Source organism: Callionymus lyra, chromosome 10, assembly GCF_982586985.1.
Source record: "Callionymus lyra chromosome 10, fCalLyr1.hap1.1, whole genome shotgun sequence".
Classification (NCBI taxonomy): Eukaryota; Metazoa; Chordata; class Actinopteri; order Syngnathiformes; family Callionymidae; genus Callionymus; species Callionymus lyra.
This window is the reverse complement of record NC_141827.1, coordinates 13,260,266-13,273,216: the sequence shown is the minus strand read 5'-3', so window position 1 is coordinate 13,273,216 and position 12,951 is coordinate 13,260,266. Positions and strand designations below refer to the sequence as shown.

At 40.4% G+C, this 12,951-nt stretch overlaps 2 protein-coding genes across 5 annotated transcripts in view; both read right to left on the bottom strand.

The window, feature by feature from the left end:
* LOC148070421 (disco-interacting protein 2 homolog B-A-like) overlaps window positions 1-1,739 on the bottom strand; it is a 34,096-nt gene extending 32,357 nt beyond the window's left edge. For both annotated transcript variants that reach the window (XM_087801362.1, XM_087801363.1), the window contains exon 1: window positions 1,490-1,739. In XM_087801362.1, the coding sequence (XP_087657488.1) occupies window positions 1,490-1,574 (85 nt within the window). In that variant the 5' untranslated portion in view covers window positions 1,575-1,739. The remainder of the gene's footprint in view (window positions 1-1,489) is intronic.
* A 913-nt stretch (window positions 1,740-2,652) lies between these two features.
* On the bottom strand, window positions 2,653-9,004 carry LOC148070420 (cyclic AMP-dependent transcription factor ATF-7-like). Of its 3 annotated transcripts, none has more exons than XM_087800869.1 (12): window positions 8,926-9,004; window positions 7,739-7,800; window positions 7,385-7,481; window positions 7,175-7,302; window positions 6,918-7,043; window positions 6,661-6,815; window positions 6,344-6,440; window positions 6,147-6,266; window positions 5,283-5,432; window positions 4,651-4,839; window positions 4,457-4,562; window positions 2,653-4,337 (listed from the first exon to the last, which is right to left on the bottom strand). In XM_087800869.1, exons 2-12 carry the CDS (start codon window positions 7,784-7,786, stop codon window positions 4,111-4,113), a joined length of 1,443 nt encoding a protein of 480 aa, XP_087656995.1. In that variant the 5' UTR covers window positions 7,787-7,800; window positions 8,926-9,004; the 3' UTR covers window positions 2,653-4,110. The 3 variants fall into 3 exon arrangements, with proteins under 3 accessions (XP_087656995.1, XP_087656994.1, XP_087656996.1); XM_087800868.1 differs by having other exon boundaries at window positions 7,175-7,305; window positions 7,388-7,481; XM_087800870.1 differs by having other exon boundaries at window positions 4,201-4,363; window positions 7,175-7,305; window positions 7,388-7,481.
* Between the last annotated feature and the right edge of the window lie 3,947 nt (window positions 9,005-12,951).

Here is a 12,951-nt window from a genome sequence, read left to right as displayed (position 1 = left end):
TAAAGGGAACATTTTTAAAGGGATTTTGTTAATAACAACAATGAGAAGCCAATGTTGAAGCCAGGGAGATCCTCAAATACTTAAATGACAGATCACAAGAGGCTGTGAAACACCTGGATTACCAAGAAATAAATAAAGTCAAGTAAATAAATCATTGGTGGGACCAATAAAACAAATGAGCCTCAATAAAATAAAAGTTTAAAATATTTAAATTTGCTGGACGGTCACACACGCCAGAAGCTCTAAGAGACGAAAAACACTCCCCGAAGTCTTTCATCCCTTCAAAGGCCTCCTTTGTGTCTCCGGACAGTCAGAGGAGCTTCAAGTAGGAGGAGTCTCACACTTACCCACTCACACTTGCCGTCTTTTAAAAAAAAAGGAATATGCTGATGCATATTTTCCTCTGTTGCTAGGGATGCCCATCCACATCCACGGGGGACGACAACGAAAAGTAAGCTGTTGCCGTGTAAAGAGATATCCATGAGAAGGGTTTTGACTGCCAGCTGCCAGTCGCCCTGGTCACGGTGGGTCAGTGCAGGTTACAAGCAGAAGGTGGACACGCTGGACGCCGCGTGGACGGCATCTGGCGTCTTTTTTCTACCAACTCTCCTCTAAAGTTACACTTAAAACCTGTCGTTACCTATTATTATTTTTTTGGTTGGTGTCTCCGTCTTCCTTTTGTTGACTGTTTTGTCGTGACTTAAACCGACTCCTTAGTGACTCAGGCTTAGTCACGGCACTATCTTTGTGGTGTTTATTACTGAGATCATAAACCTGGCAAAGGTTCTTAAACTGTAGAGAATTATATGGTAGTCTTTAGTAAACAAACTCAAATGCCTCCGATACAAGTTGGGGGATGAAGTATTTGTTGAAAAGCCGTGCACTCCTCAGTGCGTCCAGGTGGTACTGGGTCATCATCGCAGCCACCACAGTGGACCTTCTCAACCCCCCCCCCCCCACCCCCCCTCCATGGCTGATGCCAGTGGAGCACAGAATTACTCATCCACCCCCGGGGCACCTGGGAACCGCTCGGCACCAATCGAAGCGACCGCTCTGTGAATCACAGTGTGAGGAGGAGACTTGCATAACAGCCTGAGCAGCTCCAATATCTTCACATTTCTAAATCCAAAACCAACAACAACAACATCTTGAATCAGCTGCTGCAGTTTTTTTCCAAAAGGGGGTTCAGACTTCAAAAACCCATGACCCCATTATTTTCATCCACTTGTGTCTGCAGCACTTGTTCTTCCAAGCCTTGGATGAAACAATGCAGATTATATTGACACAGAGTAGATTGGTGAACACACATCTGGGTCAGAAGAAGGTGGTCCTGGTGGTTGAAATGGCAACTGTGTTTATTTGACATTTGTTGTTGTTGTTTCTCTGTCAGCTGACGCCAGCAGCAGCAGCTTTACTTCTTCTTCCCCTCGCACTGTAAAACACACCAAATGTACCCTCCTTCCCTCGGTCGCCGAATAAAGTACCTTACCTTCGGATAGCTCCAGATCCAGCTCCGCCAGCTGGTCCCTGACCTCTTTAGGCAGAGCCGACACATCGACGCCGCGCTCGGCCATGGTTCGGGAAGCACGGCAGCCTCTACTGGAAGTGTTACGAGGTTCTCCGAGGACGGCGGGTTCGGTCCAGCATGAAGGGGGTGAGAAGCGCCGGGTTAATTCAAAAGTGTTGCACAACAAGCGTCGGTAGCATCCCTGAGACTCCTCGTCACCGCCATGACTGTGGAGCTGGAATCACTCAGAGCCAGAGTCCGCTCGGTCACGTGACGCGGACTGATGCCAGCGACGGTGACACAAGACGCAAGCCGGTGTTACCACGCGCTCTGGTGGTGGTTTGTGTGTACTGCATCTGCCAGCTGTTATTATTCTGGACTGATCAGTCGATTGCGCTTTCATGATGCATTGTAATGCAGATATAATACGTGTTAGGTTTTGTGTTTTGTGCTATTTAAATTTTCTTTTAAAGGTATTTGGTTGAACATTTTTTAATAAAAAGAAAACTAACGCTAAACCTATTGGAAGTGACTTCATCTGAAAAGACTTATGTATATGTGTATATGTGTATATATATATATATATATATATATATATATCTCCCTGTAGAAATGTATTTTCGTTTAGTAGCGTTATTTTTTTTTTGTTTAATTTAAGTTTATTGTATTCGTTTTTTTATTCTATTTGATAACGTTTCAGGTCATTTTGTATACTAAAATAAATAATGAATTATATATTTTATATATATATATATATATTAACCAAGTAATATTTAGTTTGACTTTCAAAAGTAAGTAAGTAAGTAATTTTTATTTGTATAGCGCTTTTCCAGACCAGGGTCACAAAGCGCTTAAACAATCAAAACAATACTCAATAAAGAAAAGCAAAAAACCTTTACAGCATTCTTAAAATGCTTACAAATGTAACGTTACAGATCACAGGCAGCTCCTCCATAATGCTGGCTTATCTGCTTCTACAAAAACATATCCAAAGGGAAAAATTTGGTTTCCAATAAACAGCCTGAGGAACAAACCACTACTCAGTAATATCAGCAAAACTAATCCCTGGGTATCCATTTACTTAGACGATTATATTCTCTTCCACGCATGTTTAGTAGGTTCTTTTTAAAATACACAACAAGGACTCATATTAATTTATTTTTTATTATTTGCCGAAATAACTTACTCATTAGTTGAGATTATACACAGGTCTTTTCCCGTCATGAAGCCTGAGAAATTGACAAATCTCCATCCTTACAAACATCTTCCAGAGACATTTTCTTTTGTGGACCAATCTCAGTCCAAAAACAAACACTGACATGTTCACACAAAACCGAGGGATGATACGATTGAGAAAAACAACAACAACATATACACAAACTGAAATAAACAAATAGAAATTCCATTGAAAAAAAAAAAAAAAAAGACACATGGGTTGGATAAAAGTGGAAGTAAATGTTAACCGGAAGTAAAAAAAAAATCTGCATTTAGAAACTTTCAAAATGAAGCACCTTGCAAAGATTTTACCTTTACTTCATGATACATGGCTACTATTGAAAATGTGGAAAGCACACAGGACTAGGACGTTTGTTTACACATCTAGAGATTACTCACCATCACATTCAATCAATATTACACAGCGACAGAATCCCTCTGGTCACCACACAACTTTAGCATTGAAGTGAATAGACCACACCCCTCAAGGCGGCAGAGCTACGCACATCAGCTAAAAGCAAGCACATTGATATTGAATAGAAAAATATATTGCACTACTCTGTCCTCAAATTAAATATCAGGGTAAAGGGGTTTAAATATGTTAGTTCTGATTATAATTTAAAATCTTTCTCTAGTTCAGTCTAACGTTACGTCAGGATTGAGGATGGGACCCTTAAATAACAAGCACTAATCGAGGTATAAAAACAGATCAATTGACAGTTTCATGATCAGTAGCACAAAAGTGGTACTTTTTTTAACTGTAATCCATGCAGCCAATAGAGTTTGATACATACATGATGTAAGTTATAACATCCATTCCAAAAGATGGTTTAAAAAAAGGCAGGCACACAATCACAGGGTTAACCATGTACACGTCTACAATTTGGTTTGTTATGCACTAGGCTCACTACACAACCGTGTGTTTTGATAGAAATAAGTGACCCAAACAAAAACAAAAGAGCAAACTAGACCTTCCCGGGAGAGAAATGAACTGTAGGTACAAGGCGTCATCAGAACACTAGTGAGCTGAAGAATTACAGGTTAAAGAGCCTGGAACACACCTGATCACAGGTAGATTTGTGGGCCAGCACAGAACAGAAGCTGCATTTTGACACGAGGTGCATTTAACCGAACATTTCCATTCAGACTACTGAACGGTGTTCATGAAATAAGAACCCAATCCTCCAGTGAGTGTTCCACGTTGATATTTACACACACACAGAATGGGACGTCTTCTGGGAGTGGACATTCTGTGGAGGCACTGTGCCATGTACATGATTATCATTGGCTGTGAGGGAGGGTCGTGTCTCAGTCTGGGTTGGTGGGGGGGCATTGATGGTGTGACCCTCTTCGACGTTTCTGTACCTCCTGACACTTCCACCAGCCCATCATCTGTTTGTTGACTGCGGTTGTGTTGCCATGACGACTCCCCCTGGCTGTCCGGATCCCATTCCAGCCAGGACAGACATGGCCACAGCCTCGGCGGCGCGGACGCTCATTCCGTTGATCAAAGGGCCGGGGCTGGAGGCCGGTGAGGAGCCGTGTTGGATAACAGCTGCCGGTGAGCCGATGGGTTCAGAAGACGTGTCCCTGGAGACTTCCTCGCCTCCTGCGGCTACAGACAAGAGACAGACATTCACCCTTAAGAAGGTGATGCGTGTGAAAAAGGATGCGTTAGATGGATGGGATGACGATGGAAGGTGGAAACCTGGAGTGGATGACTTTCAGGGTTACCTAGGAAAGCAGCTTTCTTCTGCATTACAGTGACAGGACAGTCTTTATGAGCCAGGAGCAGCTGCTTGAGCTGAGCAACCTCATTCCTCAGAAGGGTCACTTCATTCTGGAGGCACAGAGCACAAAAGTATTCACCTGTATACCTTCAGAGGCGCAAATAAGAAAGCTTTTTTTTATGTCACGTCTGAACGCACCGCAAGGGAGACATTCATAGAAGCGAGATCATCGGCCTTCTTCTCCAGGGAATTAACCCATACTTTTCGTTTTTGCCTGCAGCGAGAGGCAGCGGCGCGGTTCCTTTCGAGAAAGCGCTGCCTCCTCTCATCAGGGTCCATCTCGGACGCTCGCCTTCGTCTGCCTCCTGTAGGCTGTGCAGGAGACACCTGAGAATGAGAAACCTCTGTCTTCACATTTTATGGCACTTGGGAGGTGGGGAGGAGGGGCGTTTTGGGGCTAAGAAGGTACTTTTTATTTGTAAAGCGTCTTTCACAGACCATAGTCACAAAGCGCTTAAACAATCAAAACAAATTCCATCAAACGCAGAGGGTGTCGAAGATCGTTCCAAAGCTTAGGAGCAACAGCCTGGAAGGATTTCTCTCCTCTGGTCCAGAAGCTAGTGTGCGAGACCATCAGTAGATCCTGGTCCACAGACATAAGAGCCCAAACTCTCCACAGGACTCCAGAATTGGTGCCGATATACTCACCACAGTCCGCCTGGCTTTGAGGGCTGATTCTGAAAACATTCATGACTAAGAAGAACTAAAAGGTCTCCTGCCTTTGTGTCCATGTGATAACTAAATGGTAGCAAAAAATAGAATTTCATTACCTGCGGCTGGGCTGGCGAGGGGGCATCCGAGTTCTGAGTGAGCTGCTGGCTATGTTCCTGTTTCTGAGGGACAGCAGGGATGGAACCTGCCCCCCCACCTCCATTATCTTGTGATCCTGGACCCTGATGACTCAGAGCTGCCTTTAAACGCTACATGGACAAAAAAAAAAAAAATGTTTACTTTGACAATCCAGCATGTCAGAGACATCAGTGATACATCTTGAGCAACTATAGCAACTATAAAACAAAAAAAAAACATTAATATTAATATTAATAATAGTTTTATTACAACTCAGTCCTTTTTCAAAATTGGGGCAGATTGATATCAATTGTCCCTTTTCCTTCAATTAATTTTGTCATCGTGCCTCACTTTCTTCTTTCTTCTGTCCATTTTGAGCACTATAATTGCCAGTCATTAAAGTCAACAATTCGATATATTTCCTCAAGTTTATTTTCTTTGCAGAAGGGACATCATCAAGACACAACGAGAACTACAACAAATGACAGTTTGTTGCATACTTCCTATCTAACATGTACAAAAATAAAACTAAGATTTAATGTTTGCCCGTCTTGCTCGTGTTCTCAAGTCAACCACTGTTTGTAACATGAGTTCAGTCTGAAATCTTATTGATGGAATATCAAACAAAGAAACACGACTTCTTAAGTGACATTTTCTAAATTACTATTAATCGCACACCCTTATAACATACCACAAAATCAAACATACACGCCACAACCACATTTAAGGTACACTTAGTTGTCATGGTAACCCAAACATTCAGACAACTCAAACAGGATGTTGATTTCATCCATGCATTGTACACAAATAAGAGTATAGTACAGGAAAAGAGGAGTCGAGCTTACCATCTTTGCTTCCATGTGCAGATTGTAACCCGATGGAGACGACGATCCACTACTGGCTCCACCAAGCGGGGGTCCTGGAATCCCAGGGATATTAGGCACAGAGTTTGCTGGCCTAGCATGCTACCATTTAAACAAATGATCAAAACGTTAAAAGGCAGTCAGTCAGCAGGCAAAGAAATTATTTTTCACAGACTTACAGATATAACAGATGTCGTCTGGCAAGGACTTGGCAATAGTGGGACTGTCTGACCGTTGGGGAGGTGCCTTACCAGGGGGTAAGAGCTTGTAGGGGACCTGTTGAAAATGAACGTTGAATGCTGTTTAACTAGAAAGACACTTCATGAATTTAGATTAATGTGATGTTAAGAGGAGAATATTAAGAATGTTTAAGAGGATGTGCTGAAGATTTGAATATAAGCAAATGCATTAATGCAATACTTAACATTATGAAGATATATCAAAATGAATTCTTTTTTTTTTTTAATCAAGAATTTTAAAATGTAGTGCAGTTTACCCCAGCTGTCTGTTAGAGGGCGGAGCTTGTGTGATAACAGATGTGGGAGACGGCAGAGTTGGGTTGAGAGCATCATTACCCAGGTGAAGGGGGAGTGAACCAGGACGCACTATGGTTGGTGTCGGGGTAGAACTTGGTGGCCTAGCGACCACTTCCTGTTAGCATTTAGAGAATTAATTATGAGACAAATGCTTTTTGACTGGGTGTTACATAGATGTTTCCATGTTGCAAAATTGCACTCGGCTTTTTTCCCTCACCCTTGAGTCTCCGCTGTGGTCGGACATGCTGGATGATGAGTCTGGACTTCTCGGTGGCGACGAGTCCACTTGTAAAGGACCCTCATCCTCTTCTTTTGCTCGACTTGCCACTTGTAACAATGTGGCCTTTAAAAGCAAAGACAGACTCAGTTTGGCCTTTTGGTACCTTGTTCAAAAATGAAATGGTGAGGTAATGCTAGTCTAGTGACTTAAGAGCAAATATGTACGTTTGTTAAATACAGAATTTGTTTTCTCACAGGGGTTTTAGTCTTCTGCTCATCATCCTGTGCTTTGGAAAACTCTTGTTCAAAGGAGCTGGCCAGCTCATTGAACAGGCCAACTTCCTCACAGTTCTTGAGAAAACGTGTGGGTGTAGGAGTCTGGTCTGGTTAGGAAGAAAGAAAAGATATATGTAAGCGGACTTATAGAAAAATAAGTGGGATTTTCAGATGATTCAGAATTCTTACCAGCTATGATAACAGAGTCGGTCCGGGCAGGACCAAATTTTAGTGTCATTTCATGTTTGTGCTTATGGACTGACAGATGATCTTCATTGGTAAATCTCTGCAACATAAACGTGGTAAACATATAAATTATTGCATTTAAAAAATATGATTATGTCTACAGGTTGTTAAAAAAAACACAGAAGCGAACAGGCACAGAATCTTTAGCTTCATAATAAGTTTGTTTTATCATACAATTCATTTTCTACACTCATTCCCTTATCAGAGTGATTGAATTAATTACTATGATGAATACCCTATTTTTGCTTTGATGACATTTCAGAGAGGAGAATTAATAAACAATGAAAAAAAACGTACCTGCCCACACCCAGGGGCAGAGCAGACAAAAGGCCGATCATCCCCCATGTCACACCTTTGCTCTGGAAAACATAAATAAAGATCTAAAACAAAACACTACATATGTTGTTTGATGTTGCTAGAGAGAGGAAAAAAAAGAGTTAATACAATACAATATGAAACAATACAAACATATACATTTTCTTCATCATTGATGATTGCTTATTTTAAAAAGTTATTGAGAAGATGATTTCATGAGTTGAATAAACTAACATCATTTAAGTGGAATGGAACACCACATAAACATTTTTCAGGACATGTTCTATTTGATATTCATTTGCACTTCTATTCATACATCCCAGTCCTATCATATCAATGTTATTTCATAACATTGTGTGTATTGCACATTAACCAATAACAAGAATTGTATGTCTTGGCAAAGAGCTTTTGAATATCTATTACATTTTTAAGCTTTTGCTGATATATCAATAATCCCTGCAAAAATCGGGTTGGTACATCTTGTTGACCTATTTTTGTTATTTTGTATTGAGATATTTAGTATAGATAAGCATGTTTTTTGATCGATTAATAAAACATGGTGTCATTGAGCAATACATCGGAACTACTGTTTTTATCTGCTACTATATTATCTCGCATGTAAATGCGACTACATGCTCGATACACATTTAATCACATTGTTTATGTTCATTCTGTAAGAACAGTCCGTATTGTCCCAGGAATGACACAAGACACACACAAACACACACCGGCGGGGTGTGTACCCACCGTGGGTCGGTTTACCAACAGTGCTAACCTGCTAGTCACAGGCCTCTGTGCAGCATAAACAACTGAGTGTTATCAATTTACTTTCATATTTTGGCAGTCATGTCATCGTCATCCATTTAAAAGGTAAGATATTGGTCAATACGGAAAATATTAATATTTTTATATTAACGCGTGGAGCAGCTCGGTTTTTTTCCCCGACAAATGCTAAATGCTAACCGAAACCGAATCGGTAGCTTGTCGAGAGTTCACAGTAACAGCTCAGCCAAGTTCGAAGCTAACGTTAGCCTGCTATTGTGATCTGCAGGCGTAAACGCGTCACCCTATTTTACGATGAAATCAAAAGAATGTGTCAGTTGAGATTTGATAGGTGTCAGGTTGCATTGTCATGTGTTTTTTTTGTTTATTTTTATTTGGGTACTAACCCGTCGTGGAGGCAGATCTTCCCTCTCCCTCCCCGCTCCTCTCCGGACCCTGCTGCTGTTGTCTGGTCGTTGTTGACACTCCGACACTTCCCCTCGGCCGAAATATCGCGAGAGTTCGTCTTGCATAATAGTTGTACACTGTGCCAGATGGAGCCTTTTCGATAATAACGGAACAATAACAACAATTTAAATAAAACGACTGCCTTATTCGATCTCGCATCACTGATCTAATGAATGTTGCCGTTATCACGTGCCGAGCCGCTCTGATTTTATCACATTATACCCATGTTTGTAAAATAGTAAGTAAGTAAGTAATGGTTATTTCTAAAGCGCCTTTCTAGACCAGGGTCACAAAGTCCTTTAACAATCAAAAACAATACACAGTTAAAACAATATACTTTAAAAGGTCAAGACATATAAGACAAAAACAGGAGTCTCACAAATAAAAAGGTCTTAATATGTTTCTTGAAGGAGTCAGTAGATCATCAAACACAGAGGGAGAGGAAGATCGTTCCAAAGCTTAGGAGCAACAGTCTAGAAGGATTTCTCTCCTCTGGTCTAGAAGTGTGTTCAGGAACCATCAGTAGATTCTGATCCACAGACCTCAGAGCCCGAGCTGGGGTGTAAGGCTGGATCAGATCACTGATGTAAGGAGGAGCCTGACCATGAATAGATCTTCTTCTTCTAGTAAGAACCAGAATTTAAAAATTGATCCTGAAAGAAACTGGCAGCCGGTGAAGAGTTTTTAGGATCGGGGAAATGTGAGTTCTTCCACTAGAGCAGGTCAGAATTCTTCCTGCAGAGTTTTGTATCAACTGCAGGCGAGACAGCTCCTTCTTGTTTAGACACGGAAATAAACTGTTACAATAGCCTAAACGACTGTGTGCTTAATTTGTTCTCATTAAGATGTGTTAACGAACAGAGGGTGCCAATGGTTTGCACATGTGAATGATATCCACGTATTTAAATTTAGTATTGGTAACTCTCATGTTGGTCTGTACAAATTCATCGCATTCGCATTCGTGAATCGGCAATTACTCGCATTCACCACTTACAACTCTGGTGTATTTCTGAAACGTCCTTGTAAAATCTAAAAATGAAACTGAGTTAAACAAATACCCTAGTGATTCACATACCTGCCGCTAGATGGTAGTGTTGTTATAAGCGTTGGCATTCAAAGAAAAAACGTCAGAAAATAAAACATTAGACACTTCAATATAGGCGTCAGGGGAGGCACGCCATTTGATAGGAGGAAATAAACGCTCGGCTTTCAAATTAAGAGCATTGAATCAGTTGCGTCTTCCTTGTAATCCTTTTCTATCACGGTCATACTCTATGCCAGGGGTTGGCAACCTGGTCCTCAAAAAGCCGCAGTGGGTGTAGGTTTTGGTTCCAACCGATCAAGCATGTACAGTTTAACCAATGACATTTCAGCTGAACAAGCAACACCAGACTGACAATCAACTGAATAAACTCTGAAGACTCCTGATTGGTCAAAATGTGACCTCTTGAATGGTTGGAACGAAAACCTGCACCCACTGCAGCTCTTTGAGGACCAGGTTGCCTACCCCTGCTCTATACTGTTTAAATCCACGTTTGCTAATCCTTTTTTTAATAATTTATTAGTTAATTCATCCCTGAAACGAATTCAGCTTGAATAATAATTAAACATAATATTTCAGCTATGACTCTTATGTCAATGTCAAAGATGACAGGTTTATGAAGATATAAATCAATATTTATCCACCACCGATGACTGCCATATGGAGGATGTAGACTATTATCCCACAACATATCACAATTCAATATAGACTTGTTGCAAAATTATTAATTAAATCATATATTTTTTAAACTTCATATGTGTCTGGAGAATGCACGTCACTGGATTCCAATGGTTTCTGTTTTTGTTTCTTTGTAGATCTTTTCAATTCTGTGAGTACTTGATCTAAGGACATGCACAAATTTTAAATGTCATAGAAACTGGCCGATTTGTTAGGAAAGGAAGGTTAAATAATATAAACATGATCCTTATATTTTAGATAGAGGTATGTTCTATTCAGTACAACAATGCTGTATTAAAATTCAGTGTCTTTCATTTATTACATTTTCTTTCGTTATCCTTTAGCCATGCCTCTGGCAGTGAACTTGCCTCAATTTTGCAGAATGAAAAACTGTTTTGCCTTAATGGTAGATCCATTGCTGAACACCTGCCAGCTCTGGTATATTCCCCTTAAACAACAACTTTCCCAAGAAGCGGAAACCTTCGTTTTAATGGCTTATTCCTTGACAATGTTGTATATATAGCTTTATTTAATGTAAAAAAAATTAAATAATTTATTTTGAGAATCATCAACCAAAAATATATAATTTAACTGCATTCTGCGAAACTGAAAGAAATTAATCATTGACAACCATAAAGCTTACTTACTTAGAACAAATACTGTATATTGGTACTGTAGGGGCCATCAAAAACTTGATATTAAGTCAAAAGCTGCTAAAAAAGAATAACAACGTATCATAATGCCATAACTCTTATGTGGCATGACGAGGTGAGAAAATGATAATTCCGTAAACAAACGGTAACGTTTTCCGTAGAAAAATATAATACTATTGTTACATATTATAAGACTATGTTCTCTTGAAGTGTTATGAGCACTTTAAATTTTAAAAATACCAGACAACGCCACCTTGGGAATTGCGCCCAAGGAAATAATAAAGCAGAGGTTGTGGTTCCATTTTTACAGCCTGAGAAACCTGGGTGTTGTACTTGACAAAGACATGTCTCTAGTACACTCCAAAAGGTGACCAAAAACTGTTTCTTTCAACTGAGGAAAATCTCTAAACTAAGGAAAATGGTGTCATAACATGATCTGGAGCTTATAATCCATGCGTTTGTGTCTTTGTGTTTAGACTATTGTAATAGTTTATTTTCGTGTCTGAACAAGAAGGAGCTGTCTCGCCTGCTGTAAATACAAAACTCTGACCAGCTCTAGTAGAAGAACTCACATTTCCCCGATTCTTAAAACTCTGCATTGGCTGCCAGTTTCTTTCAGGATCAATTTTAAAATTCTGGTTCTTACTTTCAGAACTATTCATGGTCAGACTCTGTAGCCAGCCTTACACCCAAGCTCGGGCTCTGAGGACTGTGGATCAGAATCTACTGATGGTTGCACACACAAGCCTCTGGGTTTGGGACAAGAGGAGAGAAATCCTTCCAGGCTGTTGCCCTCTGTGTTTGATGATCTACTGACTCCTTCAAGAAACATCTTAAGACATTCATATTTGTGAAGGCTTTCTCTTAATTTTCTTGGGGTTGCTGTTTTTATTTATATGTCATGTTTTAAAGCATGTTCAAGCGCTATGTGACTCTGATCTGAGAAAGGTGCTTTACAAATAATAATTACTTACATTTACAACAAACACTTTTATTAGTACCGATAATCCTGTTACAGTAATACAAAGATCCTTAATTTTGGGAGGGATCTTAGCAGTGCTGAGTTTTACCGTTGGGTGAGGGGTTCACCACGCTGGCAGAACGGTGAAAGGAATCCCGGGGAGTCACCCAGGACATGTGACAATCAAACCACACGAAGTGAAGACACAAACAGAAGGCTAACAACAGAGGGAACGGGGAACCCAGGACCACCACCAATGTTGGGGGAGTGACAATTGTAAAACTAAACAAGCAACCGAACATTCACACAGAGACTAAACAAGCCATAACAATAAGGCAAAAATATACAAAATGGATGATACAAATAAAGAAACCAAATAACATCAAAAAGGGTCTTGTGGCCAGCCAGCTGTAATCAAGCACCCACTTTGTTTATACAACGAGTCCCTAGAAGGGTGACTTCCAGGATTGATGACACCCGGTGAAAAACCTTAACCAATCACAGCAGAGTGGGTTTGGTTATGATAAACAAGATTTAATCTCCAAGCGGTTTTTCAGCGGGCGGGGCTTAAGCACATTTTCTAAGTAAGTCACTATCAGTACTTGGGTGACTTAGGTCAGTCTGTCAAACT